At 49.4% G+C, this 21,104-nt stretch overlaps 1 protein-coding gene across 1 annotated transcript in view; it reads left to right on the top strand.

The window, feature by feature from the left end:
- The window catches only part of TEKT5 (tektin 5), a 37,658-nt gene that overhangs the window by 6,167 nt on the left and 10,387 nt on the right, over positions 1–21,104 (top strand). The window contains exons 4-5 of the mRNA XM_059897780.1: positions 3,836–3,979; positions 7,816–8,038. Of these exons, the coding sequence (XP_059753763.1) occupies positions 3,836–3,979; positions 7,816–8,038 (367 nt within the window). The remainder of the gene's footprint in view (positions 1–3,835; positions 3,980–7,815; positions 8,039–21,104) is intronic.

Here is a 21,104-nt window from a genome sequence, read left to right as displayed (position 1 = left end):
CTTTGACCTTGGGCAGCGGCCCCTTTTCAGAGGACACTTGTCATCTTGCAGGGAGGAAGCCGGGGCAGCCTAATTAACCTAGAACTGGCCAGAGCCTCATCAACAGGGCAGAACTCAGTGCGACCTTGCCCTTGGGGAAGCTCTGCTGCTCACCTGCTAGGGTGGCCGCCCTGGCCCCGGGCAGCTGATGGGCTGTTGACTAGAGGTTTTCTAGGCGAGGCCTGAGGCCTGCATCTGCGCAGAGCCGAGTCCTCACCTCACCAGGTGCCCCAGCAAAGCAGAAAAGGCTTTCCTGACTGTGCAGGAGCCAGGTTCAGGATTTTCCTTGTGGGCTGACAGCTGGGCGAGTCTTGGCACTGGCCAGGCTCTCCATCTGGGGGAGATGGGGCTGTCATCTCCCTCCCCGGGCCTCATTAGCCAGGGCCAGGCGGCTGGACCAGCTGCCCCGGGATTCTGAGGCCCCAGGTTCCCCTCTGATGCTCTGGCACGTTTCTCTTCTGCATTCTGGTCTTTCTTCACACTCCACCTCATGAGGCAGGATGGGGCCCCATTTCCCCATGGCTCTGCCAATTCCAAAGGCCATAAGGGCCCCAGGATGGCTCTCCTTGCTCCAACATGACCCTCTGTGCATCCTGATGGGTGCAGACCCAGCATGAGGATTTTATTTCTTTGCTCCTGGCCTGTTTGAAACCTCTCACCAGCTTTCAGTATCCATAGCAGAAAAAGAACGTGGCAGAAAGATAGAGACAGACAGGAGAGAGGTAGAGAGAGACACACACTGAGGCCCCGAGACAGAGAGAAACCAAGCAAGAGGAGGCAGAAGGAGATAAAGATGAGAGAGATAGAGGGACAGAGACAGGGAGAGGAAGGGAGAGAAAGGGAGGGAGAAAATTAGATGAAGGAGGGGAAAGAGAGATACCGATGTGAGACGTGCACCAATCACTTTAGTTGCGTCTGGACATCAAACTGCTCAAAGTTATTCCCTTATCCAGTCTCTTTCAATTCCTTTAAGACATCAAGGGAATCTAAAAAAATGGTACAGGTCTTCCCTGGTGGCGCAATGGTTAAGAATCCTCCTGCCAATGCAAGGGACATGGGTTCGAGCCCTGGTCCGGGAAGATCCCACATGCCGCAGAGCAACTAAACCCGTGCACCACAACTACTGAGCCTGCATGCCACAACTATGGAAGCCCCCACGCCTACAGCCCATGCTCTGCAACAAGAGAAACCCCTGCAATGAGAAGCCTGCACACCGCAACGAAGAGTAGCCCCCGCTCACCGCAACTAGAGAAAGCTCGCGCGTAGCAATGAAGACCCAATGCAGCCAAAAATAAAATAAATTTAAAAATTTTAAAATTTTTAAAAAAGAAAGTAAGAGAGAAATCAGAGCCTAATAAAAATAAATAAATAAATAAATGGTACAAATGAACTTATTTACAAAACAGAAATAGAGTCACAGATGTAAAACAAACTTGAGGTTACCAGGGGGGAAAGGGAGGGAGGGATAAATTGGGAGATTGGGACTGACATATACACAGTGCTATATATAAACTAGATAACTAGTAAAGACCTACTGTATAGCACAGAGAACTCTTCTCAATACTCTGTAATGACCTATATGGGAAAAGAATTTTAAAAAGAGTGGATATATCTATATGTGTAACTGATTCACTTTGCTGTAGAGCAGAAACTAATACAACATTGTAAATCATCTACACTCCAATAAAAATTTTAAAAAAATAATAAATTTTAAAAAAAAAGAAAAAAGACATCAAGGCAAAACTCCCAATCAATGCTTATGTGTCTTTAATTTCCTTTTTTCAACCAAAAAAGAAACAGAAAAAGTTTCAGGCTTAGAACCTACTGGAGACAACAGATTCTAGCTAGCATTCTGTTAGTGTTTACTTTGCATTTAGGTTTGGAAACAGTTACTGGTTTTCTTTTAAAGACAGTGATGTAGATTTTTCCTTTTGAAATACATTTATTTATTTATTTTTAAACATCTTTATTGGATTATAATTGCTTTACAATGGTGTGTTAGTTTCTGCTTTATAACAAAGTGAATCAGCTATATGTATACATATATCCCCATATCTCCTCCCTCTTGCCTCTCCCTCCCACCCTCCCTATCCCACCCCTCTATGTGGTCACAAAGCACCGAGCTGATCTCCCTGTGCTATGCGGCTGCTTCCCACTAGCTATCTATTTTACATTTGGTAGTGTATATATGTCCATGCCACTCTCTCACTTCGTCCCAGCTTACCCTTTCCCCTCCCTATGTCCTCAAGTCCATTCTCTACATCTGCATCTTTATTCCTGTCTTGTCCCTAGGTTCTTCAGAACCATTTTTTTTTTAGATTCCATATATATGTGTTAGCATACGGTATTTGTTTTTCTCTTTCTGACTTACTTCACTCTGTATGACAGACTCTAGATCCATCCACTTCACTACAAATAACTCAATTTCGTTTCTTTTTATGGCTGAGTAATAGTCCATTGTATATATGTGCCACATCTTCTTTATCCATTCATCTGTTGATGGACACTTAGGTTGCTTCCATGTCCTGGCTATTGTAAATAGAGCTGCAATGAGCATTGTGGTACATGACTCTTTTTGAATTAGAAGTGCATTTATTTATGTATTTTATTTATTTATGATTGAAAAAAGAAAATTAGCAGGTAAATAATAGTACACGTACTTTGGGAATATGGCAAGAATCATGAAAGTGGGTCTCCAATGTCTGGAGTCTTGGCAAACAGTGACATTTAAGTCTAAACTTCTCAGCCAAATACCAGCCCTTCAGGCTCAAGTCCTGGCCCTGCCCCATTGTGTTCTCCTCACCTGACTTAGTCCCAGACTCCACCCACTCCCTGGCTCCGCCCACTCCTTGACCCTGCCCAGGCCGTGACTCTGCCCAGTCTCTGTCTCCACCCATTCCCTGATTCTGCCAGCCTTTTGAGCTGCTTATGGGTCCCTAAATACCTGGATGTCTCTAGTTTCTCTGCTTTTGCACATGTGGTAACCTCAGCTTGGAATTCTCATCCCCCCCAACCCAACTTTGTCCATAATATCTACTCCTATTGTTATGAAAACCCAGCTCAGACACTTTCTGGGGAAGCCTTCCCTGACCACCCCTCACCCAGCGTTAATGGCTTCCTCCTCTGTGTTACTGTGTAGCCTTTCTGAACCTGCACTGTTGCTCTTTTCATTCTTTCTTTATTTTTTACTGTATTTATTTACACAAATCTGTGAGCAACTTGAAGGTAGTGACTGAGGCTTATTCATGTCTTTTCCCTCTGTGCCTGGCATAGCATCAGACACAAGGATTTGTGAACCAATTTAAATTGAAACCTGGCTTTGTCCAAAGTGTGAATTCATATCTACTATATTAGGTCAGCAAACTACAGCTGGAGGGCCAAATCTGGCCCACCACCTGTTTTTGTAAATAAAGTTTTATTGGAACACAGCCACACCATTCATTTACACATTATCTATGCTTGTTTTCCTACGTAGTTGAGTAGTTGCAAGAGAGACCATATGACCCACAAAACCTAAAATATGTAGTATTTGACCGTTTACAGTAAATGTTTTCTAAGTGACAACAGGTCTGCTTGGATTGCGGGGAGGGTGGGGTAGTGTAGGGAGGCCCTGGGTGTGTGTGGGGGGGCATCAAGGTGGGAAGAGGGCTGGAAGCCACGGGGGGTGGGCAGAGCACCCTCCTGGGGGTCCAGAGACTTGGCTTCCAGCAGGGGCTCTGCACCGACCTCCCCTGTGACCTTGGGTGAGGGACGCTGGGTGCGTGCACAATTCGGGGACATGTCCTTGCCCCCACAGGGATAACCGGGACGCTCAGCATGCCCTGGAGAGGGACCTCGAGGACAAAAACTCAGCCGAGTTCATCGACGGGAAGTGCCTTAACCTACGGAACACATCAGATTGCATCAGCTTCTTCCACGGCGTGGAGAAAATTGATGGCACGTAAGCACCGGGCTGTCAGTCCTCGCCTGGCCGTGCCCGAGGGCAGCAGGGGTTTCGGGGTCTGATCCTGCTAAGGAAACGTAAAGGGGCGTCGTGCACCAGTCAAGTGTGAGGCCGTGTGGTTGAGTGGGGATCCTGGGTTGCAAGCTACAGAATCCGATTCTGGCTAACTTAAGATGGAATTTACTGGAAGGCTGTTGGGCAGCCACAGGCTCCAGGGGAAGGCTGGAGGGGAGGTTCTGGCAGCCTGAAGGAGCCAGCGAGAGAGAGCTCATCGGCCTTGTTGTTGGAGCACCACTGCCTTTCCACGCTGGCCCCGCTTCACCCAAGGTCCAAATTCCAGCAAGATATTGGCTTGTGAGGGTCCCACAGCTGCTGCTGCTGAGGCACCTGGATTGGCAAGTCCACCAAACAAATTCCAGAACAAAATGGCTGTAGCCAGAAGGAGGAGGAATTCAAGTTTGGCTGGGAGAGCCAACTGATGCCTGCCCATGCTGGCAGTGGCTTAAGAGTGAATTCTGGAGACAGGCTGTCTGGCTTCCAATCCAGCCTCCACATTAACCCTCGGGACAAAGGACTTAATTTCTCTGGGCCCCGTTTCGTCACCTCTACCACTGGGATAAAAATAGCACCCACCTCCCAGAGTCGCTGTGAGTGTGGAAAGGTGGGCGTGTGAAGTGCTAGGCACAGAGCCTCGTGTCGGGGAATGACGACGGCTAACATTTATTGAGTGCTTGCTGTGTGACCTCATTTTCTCGTCACAACAGCTATGAGGATGGCACCTCCTGTCTGCCTGGCACTGCCATGGGCACGTCCTAGCATCACGGAATTGCGTGCAGAACGAAGGCATGCTTTCCCCATCGGCAGTCTGAGGTCTGGGATAATGAGGGCTGGAGAGAGATGCTCTGGGTACATGCAGAGGGTGGGGTCTATCTTGGTCCCTTTAAAAAAAATCTCTAGCACATAGCATTGTGCTTGGTACATAGTAGGTGTGCAATAAATATTTCTTGAATGAAAGAATGAATGAAAGGGGGAAGGGAGGGAGAGGAGAGAAGGAAAGGGAAGGTCTTCTTGGCCCACACCAGGGTCACTTTCTGGATCGTAGTAAATATGCAGGTGTTGAAAGGACCCTTTGGGGTTTCCTTCAGTGACCGCTCCTGGGGACCCTTCTCCTCCTCCTGACAAGGTTGACTGCCCACGGCGCTGGCGAAGTGAGCAAGACCTCCAGGGGGCCTAGTCCTCTCAGCCACGGCTGCCCACCTGGACAGGGAGTCTGGAAGCTTCCTTCCCAAACAGATGCCTTTCTGAAAGCCGGGCAGCCAGGCTGGCTGGCATAGACTCCGATTTCCGTGCCCAGGAGGGGTCTGCAGTTTACAGTCCTCAATCCAGCGACTCCAGCTGGAAAGCCAGAGCTGCCATTTGTGACTAATTGCTCCCCAGATGTGCTAGCTCAGGGCTTTGTATGTGAGGTTTTCTTAAAGCGGGGCCATGGCTGGGCAGGTAACAGGACGTTTGAAGACTGCGTTGCCGTATCTCTGTTCACCGAAGGTCTCATTGCCACGGATTAACCACTGATGATGAGGATGAGGATGAGAGCTGATGCCTTTTACCTGCTGTTTGCTATAGGCTGGGCACTGTGCTGAGTGTTTCCACGGTCTCGTGAATAATAAACATTTATCAAGTGCTTACTATTGTCAGGTGCCGCGATAGGGGTTTCACAGTTGGTCAACAACCCTGGGGGTAGGTACCATTTTTAGCCCCATTTTACAGAGGAGACTAAGACTCAGAGAGGTGCAGTGACTGGTCCAAGCTCACACAGCGAGTGGCAGAGCCACAATCTGAGCCCACGTTGGACACTGGGCCTGTGTTTTACCATAGCGCCTTCCTGCCTCCCCAGCAAAGCCTGCTGGGTCCTATGTTTTTAGAGGACACAGGCTCCAGAAAGCACGTTCCCCCTACTGAGGCACATCACCTGTGAGGAGACAGGCTGCCTCGGCAAATTCCCCCAGGGAGAGTGTGATTAAGTAGGTTATTTTCCCTGGGGAGCTCAGCTGTCTGCTCCAGGGGAGGGCTTAGCGGCTGCTGCCCTTGACACTGACAGTGTCCCATTGAGCAGTGGGAGGTACCCTCAGAGTAAATCTGCAGGTCACTCTCTGCTGTCCTTGGTGCTTCCTCCTTCCTCTATTGATGGTGAGTAGCTGTGTGACCTTGGAAAAGAAGACACTTCACCTCCCTGAGCCTCAGGTCTTCGTTGGATGAAAGCTCTGGATCAGACTCAGGGCCCTCTCACATCTTTAGAACCCCAAGACCTCTCCAGAGGCTTGATTTTAACTCCTGCAAAAGCCAGACAAAACAACCACATTTTGTATGTTTTTAAAAATATTTCTATTCACTATGCAATCTAAGTGTGCTTTAAGATGTCCTAAAAGAGACTTCTATTTCAGATGATTGAATCTCTTTTTTTCCTACTGCCTGAGAATAAAAATCTGCTTTATTTTAAGAACTGGAGACTTCCCGGCTAGAAAAGACCTTGAAAAGTTATCTAATCTGGTTTATCCGGAGACTGAAGTCAGCTCAGAGAAGCATGTGTCTCTGTTTCTCAAAGGGTTCCCAGAGGAGAAAACTCCTGTCCAATAGTTGATTGCTTATTGCCTGAATTTACATACTCGGCCAGGAAGAACTTTCTGTTCCCTAAACTGAATCCCTTTTGTGTCACTGCCTCCAAGAAGCCTTTCCAGTCTGCCCTTTCCCTAGTTTGCCCTTTCCAGTATAGCCTGAGCTCCATTTGCCCTCCCAGATCCATTCTGTAGCTGTCCTGCTGTGAGTCCTATAGAGGAGGCTGCCCTCTACAAACTGCCCCTCCTGGGTCTTTGCCATCTGGTTCCCAGGTGGGTTCAGACAATAGGAGGGTCACCAACAGGAGATGGAGGAGAAAGACACTGGGGATTTATTCGACATGGCTCTCTCTCTTGCCTTTCACACCTGGGGTGGTGACAACTTCGTGCATTTGCTAGTCTATGAGCACCTCGGCGCTATCTGAGAATAAATTCCATTTATTTCCTTTTATGGCCCTGACTGACACGTAATGATCCACTCCATTTGTCTCTCTTCCAACATCCTGCGTCTAAATTCTTTCATAGAACATAACACAATGTGTGAACATCTTCTTTATTTATTGTCTATCTCCCCCGCCTCCCTCGGAAATTTATCACTATGAGGACGGGGATGTTGCCGGCTCCATCCCAAGTGCCTAGAACAAGGCTCGGCATGTGGTAGGTGTTCAGAGAACATTTGTTGAAGGAATAAGTGCAAGCAGCATGGCCACAGGCTCGTCCCTGAATTGAAGGAGCCCTGCAGCCAGCATCATGCCCGATGCCCGCTTCTTGGCCTGTCTCTGTGTTTTTGGTGATGGTGGAGGGAGTGTTAGAGAAAAGAGCTCTTTTGGGGAATCTCTCCTCTCCTACAACTCAGCAAGTGCCCTTTCGGGAAACCAGCTAGTCTGCAGTTGCCTCATCTGTGAATGAGGTGTTTGGATCAGCTCAGTGGCTCTCAACTGGGGGCAATTGTGCCCCCTCCCCCAAGGGACATTTGGTAACGTCTAGAGACATTTTTGATTGTCACAACTGGAGAAGCGTTACTACTGGCATCTAGTGGGTAGAGGCCAGGGATGCTGTTAAACATCCTACAGTGCACAGGACAGCCCCCTCCAGCAGAGAATTATCCTGACCCAAATGTCAGAAGTGCCAAGGTTGGGAAGCCCCGGATTCAGCGATCTCCAAGCCTGCCAGAGACCCCCGACTCCTCGCCTGGTAAGTTCGCGTTCTTGCCTCTTGCAGGATCTCCGTGCCCGAGACATGGGCCAAGTTCAGTAACGACAACATCAGGCACTCGCAGAACGTGCGGGCCAACTCTGTCCGGCTGCGGGAGGAGGCCCAGAACCTCTTCGACGTGTTGTTGGATCAGATGTGGAGGCAGTTTACCAACACCAATCTGGCCTTCAATGCCCGCATCGCCGAGGTGACAGACGTGAAGAACAAGCTGCAGACGCAGCTGGCTAAGGTAAGCGAGGTGCCTGTGGGGACCACCGTCCATGAGGCCCCCGGCCCTCGCCCTTGGGTCTCAGCAGCTTCTGGTCAAGCTGCCCGCCCCGCTGCTGCTGCTGAAATGGTCCCAGCAACCCACGGTCTATGAGCCTGTCCACCCAAAAGGGGGCAGAGGCTGTGAGCTTCCTTTGGGGGATTCCAGCATCTTGGGGGTAAATCTTCCTTGCTCACTGGATGGTGGAGCTTGGAGCTTGGCCTGGCTGTCACAGCAACACTCAAAGGTGTTGCCGATGGCCCCCACGTCTCTTTTCTGCATCTGAGCACATGTGGCCAAGCGTGACCGACGAGGGTGGGTGCCAATATCGGAGCCCCAGGAAACGGGTCTGAGCAGGTCTTATGTGCCCACATCAGCATCTTTGGAAATGTAACCTCTTGACCTTCAAAGGCTTCAAGAGCATCAGGAGGGGTGGGGTGCTTTTTGAATTTGAGGAGCGGGAAGGACAGCCTAATCCTGCCACCAAATCCTGCTGTTCCCACACTGATGTGCCCTTTTCCTGCTCCTGTATTTGAACACATCATGCTGTTTCCCACCCCTGGGGGAGTCCTCTCTGCATGCAATTTATACTCTCTGCTCAATTTAGAGCACCTACTGGGTGCCAGATGCTGTGCTAGGGACTGGAATGAAAAGAGGAGTCACACAAACAGTCCCCTGGTCCCTGTCCTCAGGGGATTTATGTTCTGGTCGGGGAGCAGTGGTGGCTGCAAAATTTATATGCAGGAAGGACTTAGGGATGACAATCTGGTTGGAAGGGAGTGGGGAGACAGGGGACTAGTCTTGAACCTGAACTTGCAAAACAGTACCCCTTTTTACTGTATATATATTTGGGGAGGTTTAGTGGGCTGCAGGCAGGGTTTAATGGAAGTTACAGGGGCAGTCTAAGCCCACCCACATAGGCCACCCTTTGGCCTGGGGTATGGAGAAACAGAAAAGACAGAAGTTTCTCTAAAATAATTGCAAGGTTGTGATAAGTGTTAATGAGAAAGGAAGCAAGGAGATTCGCCAGAGATTCTCCTGGAGTTCTTACACCAGGTAGATCAGACAGGCAGGTGACATTTACATTAAGAGCTGATGGATAAGGAGTTAGGCAGCCAGAGGACGGGGTGGGGCGAGTGTTCCCAAGAGGATGAATGTGGGAGGAGGCTGGAGGAAGGAGCAAGCACAGGGACCTCCTGCGGGTTCTTTCTTTCTTTCTTCCCTCCTTTCTTCCTCCCTTTCTTTCTCTCTCTCTCTCTCTCCCTCCCTCCCTCCCTTCCTTCCTTTCCTTCCTTCCATCCTTTCCTCCCTTCCCTTCCCTCCTTCCCTTTCCTTCCTTCCTTCTTTCTTTCTTCCTTTCCTTGAAAAAATCATTCTATTATTGTGATAAAATATACATAACGAAACATTTGCCATTTCTTAGTCCGTTTGCGCTGCTATAACAAAAATACCATAGACTGGGTGACTTATAAACAACGGAAATTTATTTCTCACACTTCTGAGGACTGGGAAGTCCAGGGTCGAGGTGCGGGGAGACGTGGTGTCTGGTGAGAACCCGCTTCTTGGTTCATGGATGCTGGATGTCCTCTCCCTGTGTCCTCACATGGCAGAGAGGTGTGGGAGCTCTCTGAGGTCTCTTTCATAAGGGCACTAATCCCATTGATGAGCTGATGACCTAATCACCTCCCTTAGACCCCCACCTCCTAATACTGTCACAATGGGGGTTGGGTGTCAGTATCTGAATTTGGGGGGACACGGACATTCAGTCCATAGCAACCATTATTAAGTGTAGAGTTCTGTGTTATGTATCTTCACATGTGGCACAAATGTCACCACCATCCATCTCTAGAACAATTTTTCATCTTCCCAAAGTGAAAAGAACCCTGTGTTTAAACTTTGTACCCATTAAACAATGACTCCTCATTCCCCTCTCCCCTGGCAACCACCAGTTCTACTTTCTGTCTCTGAATTGACTAGGTACCTCATATAAGTGGAATCATACAGTATTTGTCCTTTTGTGTCTGGCTTATTTTACTTAGCACAATGTCTTTAAGGTTCATCCATGTTGTAGATTGCATCAGAATGTCCTTCCTTTGTAAGGCTGAACGATATTCCGTGGATGTATATACCGTGTATCCATTCATTCCTCGATAGACGCTTGGATTGCTCTCGCCTTTTGGCTGTTGTGCAAGTGTTTTCTTTTAATGAGGCATTTCCTACAGTGGATCAAATACAGTTCATTGTCAAGTTTTACCCCATGAGTCTGAGGCCTGGAGGTGACTTGGGAACTCCTTTGCAAATCCTTTGGTGGGACTTGGTGGCTGGTTTCTCATCTGTGAAATAAGGAGTAAGAATTCCTACTTGGTGACGATAGTGTAAGGATTAGTGAGTTGATCTCTGTGGAGTGCTTGGCACACAGTAAACACTCAGTAAAAGGTACCTAAGTATTAATATTACTGATGGAGAGAAAACGGATCTTCTGGGTGGGGTGGGGCGCATACCCTTTTCCCTATCCACATTTCTCCACGGAAGTTTTGAATTATTACTACCAGCTTCATCACTGCTGATCACAGAGTTTTTGCTACCACGTGGATTTTTATTAATAGTCATTATTTAATAACCAGCTGCTTTGCAAATAAGTGAGCACCCATTTGAAATACACCAGACCCCAACATGACACGACTGACATTTCACTTGTCTTCTGGTTGGTGACCATCTCACATAGTCTTTTTCTAAGATAGTAAAGGAAAGAGTTGATATAATGAAAATAAATATACAGCAACCATTTCACCTTTCAACAGTTTGCTTTAGCTGGAGGATTTGAAATGCTCTCTTTAAAATTTCAACTGTTAATTGTTGAGCTTGGCCTGATTCCCCTTGGCAAGAGGCATTTCTGGAAAATTCTCGGCCCCCATCCCTACCTGTGCTGCAAAGCAATTATTGCCCAGGTGGTCATAGGAATCCACTTTGAAAGGCCAGGTCTCCACAGTTCCCCATGCAGACTTTGAATGCCCCAGTGGTTTAGGGCTGCGTAGACAGCCTTGGCTGTCTTGGTCATGTTCACCATGATCCTGGGGTTCTATCCCCAAGGCCATGCCCCAAGCCTTGTAACTTGTCCTGTGTCCTCACACTTTGGGGCCTTGGGGTATCGACCAGTCATATTGACCACCGCTTAAAGAAGGGCTGGTGACCTCTTTGGGCTGAAGCAGTTGATGGCCACAGAGTGGGTGGCTCCTGAGAACCAGGGGCCCAGTGGGGGGGGGGGTGGGAGGTGGGGGACGGACGTGTCTCCAGATAAGCATAAGCACCCTGCATCCAATTGCCCAGTCCAAGGTGCCTTTTAGCGGAAGACTCAATGTGGAGGGCAAGATGCAAGGACCTGGGGGGAGGGGGCATGGGGGCAGGGACGCTGCTATAGCACAGCGCTTATTCTACACTTGTGGGAACGAGGCCCCAGCAGGGGAAATGACAGTAGGTGTGTTACACGGACGCAGCGTTAATATCACCGAATCACACAGTGAGAAAGTTATTCCTTCTTCAGTCCTTTTTCAATCCTTGTGATGCTCTCAAGAGGAAAGTCTTGATCGGATACTAGACTGCCTTCCTCACCTCTTTAACCCTGTCTGCTCTCCCTTTTAAACAGAGAGTGCCGGCCTCAGGCTGAGAGCTTTGGGCAGGCAGCTGTATCCAGCCAGAGTTTCAGTCACATGGTTTTACTTTCATCTTGTTCGTGCATTTTTATGGTTATTTCCATTATGGCAAATGATGCTGATTTTCCACTGATAATAGTGATATAAAGTTTTATTTTTAAACAAATGCATTTAAGGTTTTTTTTTTTGTTTTTTAAAAAGCCAATTGACTTGAAAAGATTGTTAATCATGTCACAAGTGGTGTGAGGGGATATGGCCATAATGGTAAGGATGGTAGGTGAAAACCTGACTGTTGGAGAAGACCAAAGTAGACCTGTGCATCTCAAATATTACTTTGTGTGCAGTAATCACCCATGTTACCTGGAGATTGCATCGAAATGCAGATTCTGATTGAGCAGGTCTGGGGTTGGGCCTGAGCATATGCACGTTGAACAGCCTCAGGAAGTTGCCAATACCACCGGCGGGAGGTAAGGCAGAGTGCAGGTTGTAAAGCGAGTTGGCTTTGACAAAGAAGCTGTCTCCTTCTCTTCTTTCCCTCCTTCTTCCTGCCTCTCTCTTCCAAACTCAAAATACTGGGGGAACCAAATCCTTCAAAAAGGCAAGCCACAGTCATCCAATTCTATTCAGATTTTCTCTAATTGCATTTTGCTTCCAAGCTTCCCAGCCAAGCCCAGCCATTCCTCCCTCGAGGGATCAGACCCGCTCGGCCCATCGCACAGATCTTCCCCCGACTTCGAAGATGCAAACACCCCTCTGGGATTTCTGCCGCCCCTCCTGGGTGCGTGCCCTTGAATCAAAGTCTCATTTTTCCATCTTGGTTATTAATGTGGTCGGGGCAAATGACGTTAGGAGCTGGGGAGGATAAGCCAGAAGCGTGGCCTCGACTGGGTTGTTGGAGAGATGAGTCGGATTTCTCTTCTTCCTCTCAACAGCACACCGCCCCCTGCAAGCTGTAGGCTTTCTTGTAGCAAACAGGAGCCAACTTTCACCCTCCTGCATCCTCCACCTGGAGCTCCACCCCCATCTCAGCTGGTGGCTCTCACTTCCAGATGCTTCCAGAAGCTTCCAGGGGCTCAATCCCAAATTCTGGAGTCCACTTGGATGTTCCTCTTTCTCTCCCACCTCACATCCCCTCCACCAGCAAATCCTGTTGGTTCTTTCAGAATCTCCTCACTCCCCATTCCCTCCTCTGCTTCTGCCCTGCCCCAGGCCTCCACCATCTCTTGCCTGGACCATTGCTGTGTTCTCCTAATGGCTCTGTTTGCTTTTGATGTAGCCAACTGTTTAGCTGGCAGCTTGTTGAGAGGGCATTCGATACTTGAATAGGCCGACTAGATTGACAGAGAGAAAAAGTTCAATTGCTTTAGATTTTTCAGAAAACCTTGAGAGTTTAGCTGGAGAATGCAGGTGACAGGCTCTCTCTGCTGGTGTCCCTGGGTCACCATCTTCACCGTGGCCAGGCCTGTCTGCACCACTGCTGTCATGAGAATTTCTCGGCACCCCTCACCTTTGCAGTGGCAGCGCCTCCCGAAATGCATGGTGCTCAGTGAAGTCTAAGGTAATGCAGATGGACTGGTTTTTAAATCAGGGGATAAACACTTGTAGTCCAGGGGTTAAACTTGACCCACATATTATTTGGCCTCTCACATTTGTCTTCTAACAGCTCTATTTTTACTTGACACATAATTAACTGTACGTATTTCAAGTGTAGAATCTGAGAAGCTTTAACACATATATGTCGTGAAGCCACCACCTCAATCAAGGTAGTGAACATATGAAAAGTTTTCCTTATGTCTTTTGTCATCTCTCCCTCCCTCGTTTCCAACACAACCGCTGATCTGCTGTCACTGCAGATTAGTTTGCATTTTCTAGAATAATTACATAAAGGGCACCATACCCTAGCCATTCTTTTTTCATTAGTCTTCTTTCACTCAGCATAGTCGAGATTCCTAGTTCGTTCCTTCTTATTCCTGTGTCTTGTATGTCTTGTATGGATACCGTATTGTACGTATACACCCCTGGTATGTATCGTATCCACACACCACCATTTGTTTATCCATTCACTTGTCGATGGACATTAGGGTTGTTTCCAGTTTGGGGCTGTTACCAATAAAGCTACTATGAACATTCACATACATACCTCTCTATGCATTCTCAGGGTTTTTTTTTTTTTTAATATCTTGGTAAAAAGTGGAGATTTTATGTAGAAGTTCAGATTTCTAGAATCTCTGGAAAAATGGGTGGCTCTAGCAACTCCGAGCCCACTTTCCTACAGGGGAGCAGCAAACAGGAGTTGAATGGCCACAGCCCCTCGTTGGACAGGGCCCGGGCTCTCCAATTGGCTCAGTCCCCACCGTCTTCCCTCACAGCCCCCTTTGCACATTTGCATCACCTGCCTGGTCCCAGCAGGCTTGTACCTTGGCACGTTCTGCTCTGTGCGTCGGAGGAAATGCAAGAAAGCAGCCAGGCCTGGAAAGGATTGTAGAGAACCCAGAGGGGCTCTGAGTTTTCCCCTTGAAAGGTTTTGCTTTTACTCTGAAGTTTCTTTGGGGTTTCGACTTCCAATTGGTCATTAACACCAGCAGAACCTCTCCTGCCCCAGGAGGCAGCGCCAGGGCAGGAAGGCGTGTGTCTGTGGGGTGAGGGCCCGCAGTCGCCATCTGAGGGCCCCAGCGCCTGCCGCCAGCCCCTCTGTTTGTCCAGCGAGGCCTGGAACCCGTGGTGGAGTGGGAAAAGCTTTTGTGCTTTGCAAGCAGCCGGATCCCTTCCAGCACCAGTGCCCGCAGACAAGCTCCTGACGGCTCGTTTCTAAAACCAGCCCAGCCCAGGGGATGTGGAGCCAGCCCGCCTGCCTCTGGTGAGGAGGGGCCGGGCCAGGGCTTAAACACCATTGCATCCTAGTGAGAAAGTTCTTGTTTCAAGTTCCCTCCATCAATCCTTCCACTAGTGTCGAGGAACAAGGCTTGATGTGACGCTAATCTGTCTTTGCCATCTCTCTTTTGTTTGGGAATCCCCCTTTCCGGCCAGACCTCAAGCCTCAAGCTGGCACTGAACCTTTGAAAGACAACAGAACTTAGAATCAAGGTCTTTCTTTCCATCTTCTCTACTGTGATGGTACTTTCTATCAATGGCAAGAGATACTCATTTTCCACGTGTGGCAATGATATAAAGATGCCATTTCAAATACATTTGTTCAAGGCTGAAAAGGGAGTTGATTTAAAGAAGTAGACTAAATAATTGATCAGACATGCTTGGGTATGTGGGTATGTAGAGGGTTTCCAAGGTAACCCTCAGGAAAGGCCTCGGGGCTGTGTTCAGTAGGTCTCTCTGCCTGATGCTCACCTTAGTACCAAGAGGAATCAAAGGCTCCCTGGTGTCATGGCGGCTCAGGTCTCATCACTGTACTTGGGAGGTATGGGCCTGGGGACACCCGGTTGAGGGGTCCACGAGAGCTCAGATACGGGCAGTTCTGAGGGCTGTGAAATGGCGAGATGATGGGGCGGGGGTGCTGGGTCACCGCTGTCTGTCCGCGGTGACACTGTGCCAAATGAGAGAGGAACGGCTGGGATCAGGGAAACAGGGCCAAGGTCCAGAGCTGGGAAGACAGCCAACAAATGCAGGATGCTGGAGGGACCAGACGGCAGAGGGGGCCGAAAATGAGCGTGGGTCAGCATGGCCCGGGTAGGAGCTGAGGACAGTGCAAATGAGGTAGTTTGGAGCTCACTTTGTGAACCACTGATACTCAAGGAAGCTATTACTGCCCTCTGCAGTTGGTGTTAGCCAATCATATGCTTTGGAAGCCCTGGGTGGGGCAATCGCCGGGACTGGTTGCTGCTGAGACAAGAAGAATATAAGATGCAAGCCTGGCGGAGGCAGAGGGTTGCCTTGGCACCTCCTGGGTATGGGTGTGTCCCAGCAGTCTCCTAGTTTCTTCCAATTTGTGACTTGTTCACTTTTGGGTCCTCAGCTCCTTGCCTACTCAGGACCTGCTGCCCAGCCTCACCTATACTCCTGGCTTTCACATATGCTTGCCTCATCCTGGTCCAGATTCCTCTTCCATCTTGACACTCTTCTCCCACATGTGAGCCCCATAGTGCAGTGCAGGTGGCTGGGTTCAATTCTGGCTCTAGCATTTCCTGGCCACGTGACCAAGATCAGATTGCCCCACCTCTCTGTACCTCAGTTTCTCCCTCTGTCAAATGGGAGCAATAATGGTTGGCAAATATTTGCTCTGAGAATAAGAGCATCCACACTGGACTGGTCACCTTGTAAGTGCTCAATGACTATTAACTATAAAAATGGTAAAAAAAAAAAAACAACAAACCAACAACAACAACAACCACCCAAAAAACAAAACTGTGGTCTGATTTATAACCTGCTGATGGGGAGGGACAAGCAAAATGACTGAAAGAATATGGCCTCTGGAATCAAAAGACCAGGGTTGAATTTGGTAAAGTAACTCCTCTGATTCTTGGTTTCCTAATCTCTGAGAGAGGAATAATCCTGCGAGGATTGAAAGAAAAGGTACAGCTAAGCAGTTCTCAACCCTCGCACATTGGAATCACCCCGATCTCTAGGGATTCTGATTTAATTGGTTGGGGTGTGGCCTGGGCATCCAACATTTTAAACTCCCCAGCCAAGGTTGAGAACTAAAGTTTCAGAGTTCAGACCAGTGGTTCTCAAGTTGTGGTCCCTGGTCTCAAGCAGCGTCAGCATCACCTGGGAACTTGTTAGAAGTGCACGTCCTTGGGCCCCATCCTGGACCTTCTGAATCAGAAACTCTAGGGTCCAGCCATCCGAGTTTTAACCAGTTCTCCGGATGTGCCTCCCAGGTGTAGACGTGCAACAAATGTTTTCTAATCTCCTCCCTCCTCCCTCCCTCCCTGAGAGGTATTTACTAAGCACATCCTGTGTGCTAGACTCTGAATTAGGAGCTGGGGGTACAATGATCCCTGCCCTCAGGGGGGCTTATGTTCTAGTGGGAGAGACCAATTTTAAAAAAAATAAGTAAATACATGATTAATTAAAAATTGTGATAAGCATTAAGAAGAAGAGCCTGGGGGGCCTGAGCTAGTGGATTTCCATGAATTTTCACAGAATCATACAAGTGTCCTCTCTAGCAGGGAGCCCCCACCCCTCAAGGACTTTCCAGAGCCCTCCAGGACTTTCAGGACCCCTGACCCCAGATGGCCTCTGAGCGGCTGATGTTTGTATTGGCCTGGCCTTGCCTGAAGGCAGCTGGCCGCCTCTGGACGGAAACAACTGCGAGCAGGGTTGACTCAACATCTCTCCTCCAGAGCTGTAATCCTCACCCGGGCTGAATTTACTCCCCGGTGGCACTTGCCGATGTCTGGAGACATTTTGTTTGTTACAACTTGCGGGGGGCAGCGTGCTGCTACCAGATAGATGGTGGGTAGAGCCCAGGGACGCTGCTAAACACCGCAATACACGAGACAGCCTCCCGCAACAAAGAAGTTGTGGCCCCAAATGTCAGGAGTGTGCCGAGTTTGACTATTAACTATAAAAATGGTTAAAAAAAATGCTCTGGCACTCTCACGCCCTGCATTTCTGGCCAAGTCCCTCTGGAGCCCTCCTCAACTAGTTCTTGCCCCTGGGCTTGGCTGCGCTTGAAAATCTTCCACCGTTTGACCAAAAAAAAGGATTCCAAGCTGCCTTCCTAAGCTGGGGGAGCCGCACTGAGCCAGGCATCTCCTTGGAAACCCCTTGGCTTCATGCAATTTGGAAAACAATAAATTTGCAAGGTTGCACAAAGCATCCAGAAGCCCAAAGCCGGCTGGAACTGCTAAATCTGTTTTTTCCCTCCACATCAAAAATAATTTCCTGGCCCTAGAGAAAGCCTAGAAGCTTTCTCTACTGTCACAAGACAAGATGCAGGCAGATAGTTTTACACGGCCAACAACTCTGCCAAACACATTCCCCCTTTCAAAGGCTTTGGGTGGATTTCTACTCCAGCCAGGAATATCAGCGCCCTTTTCCACTGAGCCGAGGTTGGTTTCGTCCGAGGCAGACCTGGCAAGTGCTTTTCACACCCAATTCAAGACCACAGACCATTTCCAGCTCAGACCCTACCCTTTCCCCACACTGGGGACCCCAACAAGGTCTGAGGGTGGATGATCACGGTCTAGTTTGCCATCCGATTACAAGTAGCAGGAGAGAGAAAAAAAATTCGCCATCACCACAAAAGACACATTAACCTTACTCTGTGCAGGCAGAGTTCTAAGTGCTTTTCTAACATTAACTCTTCCCTCCTACAACCCCATGAAGAAGGGATTACTATTAGCCCCATTTTACAGATGAGGAAACTGAAGACAAGTATTTTCCTAAAGCCCCCCACCCCCACCCACCGCAGCAAGTAAATGGCAGAGCCAGGATTTGAATCTAGGTGTTCTGCTCTAGAGTTCATTCTTTAAGTTAATGTGAACATCTCCCCCATTCCCACCCCCACAGCCTAACAACAACAACAATAATAATAACCACTAGATCGGTGGCCTTCCAACGCGCAGTTTTATACCCGAGGACATCTGATAACGTCTATAGACATTTTTGGTTATTACAGCTTGGTAGGGGGTGCTACTGGCATCTAGTGGGTAGAGGCCAGGGATGCAGCTAAACATCCTACAGTGCATGGGACAGCCCCACAGTAGAGAATAACCCAGCCCCAAATGTCAATAGTGCCAAGACTGAGAAGCCTTGGTCTCCTGGCATTAAGGTTTGACTTAAAAAAAAAAAGAAAGGATAAAAGGTAGAAGAGGTATATGGATGGATACATGGATGGATGGATGGATAGATGGATGGATGGATGGATGGATGGATAGATGGATGGATAGAAAGTGCTGAGGTCTATAGAGTGCCTGTTAGGTGCCAGCCAGTGTGCTAAACATGGGGTACCTAAATCAATCCTTGCAGTCACCCTCTGAGGTAGATACTGTTTTTATCTCAATTATACAGATGGGGAAACTGAGGCTCAGAAAGGCTTGGCAATTTGCCAAGGCCACATGCTCAGTCCTGTGGTGCTGGCACTTGAGCACAGGCTGGAGGCTCCTCCTGATTTTAGGGGCTGGCCCCTCCTCCCTTGGTACACTCCAGCCAGTGCTCCCCATTTTGCCATTTGTATACTCCTGTGAACTCGTTCCTTCTGTGTCTCCCCATCCTGCCTTGGTGTGGGCCCTCCTGCCTCTCAGGTCCTCACTGGCCATCTTCTTCCCTCCTCTGTCCCCTCTGTCCACCCTCCAAATGGCAGCCGGAGAGATTTGCCTCAAACTACAAACATGACCATGTCCTTCTGCTTTAAAACTTTAATGTGCCTGTGATCACCTGAACGTTTTGTCAAAATGCACAGGACCTTCGTAGGTCTGGGGTAGGGCCTGGGAGTCTGCATTTCTGCCAAGCGCTCAGAATCCAGTGATGCTGGTCTACGGACCACACCCTGAGTAGCAAGGAGCTAGAGAAACTGTTCTCTCTGAATGTGGGAGAGCTCGGAGGAGCTGCAGCCTTGTGTGTGATGGGCTGCTTAGCGGGGTCAGGACTTCCTCTGTGAGGGACTACAGCAGGGGCCCCAAACTACCAGCCCCAGGGCCAAATCTGAACCCCACCCCCGCCTGTTTTTGTAAATAAAGTTTTACTGGAACACAGATCCCCCCATACATTTATGTATTGTCCGGGGCTACTTCTGCACTGCGGTGGCCAAGTTGAGCCACTGTGACAGAAACCATACGGCCCCTAAAGCCTAAATCTCTACCACCCAGACCTTTACAGAAAAACGTGTCCACTGTCTACAGCATCTTCAAAAGGCTCCGGAAGGCTGCGTGTTTGGGACTCCCAGCCATCTGAGGGGGGTTGACTTGAAGACTTAAAAACAAAATCACACACACACACACACACACACACACACACACACACACACACAGCCATACCTGCGGCTGATAGCTCTCAGGCCGGATCTCAGAGGCAGTGGCTCCGGGCACGCGGGGCTGATGGGTGATGGGTTAGAACATGTATGTGGTCCAGGAGCACCTGAAGTGCCCTAGCCAGTGAGGAGGACAGGCCTCGTGTCCTCATTCACTGGATGAGGAAGTTGGGCCCCTCCCCACAGCCCAGGGCTCTGAGTGGGGTGTGAGCGCCACAGCTGGTTTGCGCTGGGGCTTAGACAGGACCCTAGTCTCCTGACTTCCTGCCAAGGGCTCTTACCTCCAAGAGCCTGCATGGAGGCGCTGTGGCTGGTAATCTGCCTGGAGCAGAGAGGGTAGGGGTTTGTTAACAGAAAGATCTTTGGTTCCCCAGGCCGGTGGGGGGATGGGGGGATGTGGCCCACCTTCTGCCTTGAGCTGACTCCCCTCTGAGCCCCATTCCAGAGGCTGAGAAAGAGGACGGTCCTCCTCGATTGCGCAGGTGACCCCTGCCTTGACCCCTTAGCCCAAAGAAGTGGGTTGATGGAGGTTGACCCTGAGCCCTGGACGGGAGGTCTGAGGGAACTGAAGCTGCCTGCAAAGACAAATTCTGTCAAACGAAACTGAGTTTCTTCAGATTGCCTGACATTAAAAAAAAAAAAAAGACCAATGATCACAGAGGAAAAATCTCCTAACAGACTGAACATTGCAGGATGGGAGTTGGGAGTAGGGTGGGGAGGCAGGACAGCCCATGGCATATGCCAGCACCGGACTAAGCACTTCATACACGTTATTTCATTTAATCCGCATAGCAACCTGGGTGAGTTGTTATTGTCGTACTGGCTTTACAGACACAAGAACAAGCGCCCTGCACAGTGTCTGGCCCCATAGAAGGGGCTACTGAGTGAAGGGCTCAGTGGATATTGAATGCGTGATTGCATGAGGCACAGAGAGGTTAAGTGACCCATTGAAGGTCACACAGCGGGGAAAAGCACGAGCTGGAATTTGAACCTAGAGCTGTGTGATCACAGAGGGACTCAGTGAGCTGAAGTGACCTGCCCTCCCCGCCTCCCCATGCACGGCATGTGGGAGGCTTAGAACAGTCTCACAGCCTTGACTGGCAGGCAGCCTGCAGTACACAGGGCCCAGAGCTAAGGCCTGGGGAGGGGAGTGAGGTGACCCTTCCACTCCCACCCCCTCCTTCCCAACTGAGTTCCAGCTTCCGGCCAAGGCTGCTGACACTCCTCCCGTGGGGTGACCCCCTGGGCCAATCCCACAGCGGCCCGCCCAGCTGCTCCGGTGAGCCAGCCTGCGCCCTGCCCCAGGAGCCGCTTTCCCCCTACTTCCTTAGTTTTGTGGGAGCAGAAAGGCTAACATCCCTGGGGACTCTGGGAGAGGGGGCTTCTGAGGCTCAGGGCAGCCCTTCCCCAGCTTAGGGACTGGAGAGAGAGGAAGAGAGGGAAGGAGGGAAAGAGATCTCCAGCTGGCCAA

This window comes from Balaenoptera ricei, chromosome 15 (genome assembly GCF_028023285.1).
Source record: "Balaenoptera ricei isolate mBalRic1 chromosome 15, mBalRic1.hap2, whole genome shotgun sequence".
In the NCBI taxonomy this organism is placed as follows: domain Eukaryota; kingdom Metazoa; phylum Chordata; class Mammalia; order Artiodactyla; family Balaenopteridae; genus Balaenoptera; species Balaenoptera ricei.
Note: the sequence above shows the minus strand (reverse complement) of the source record. Positions and strands in the feature narration are given on the sequence as shown.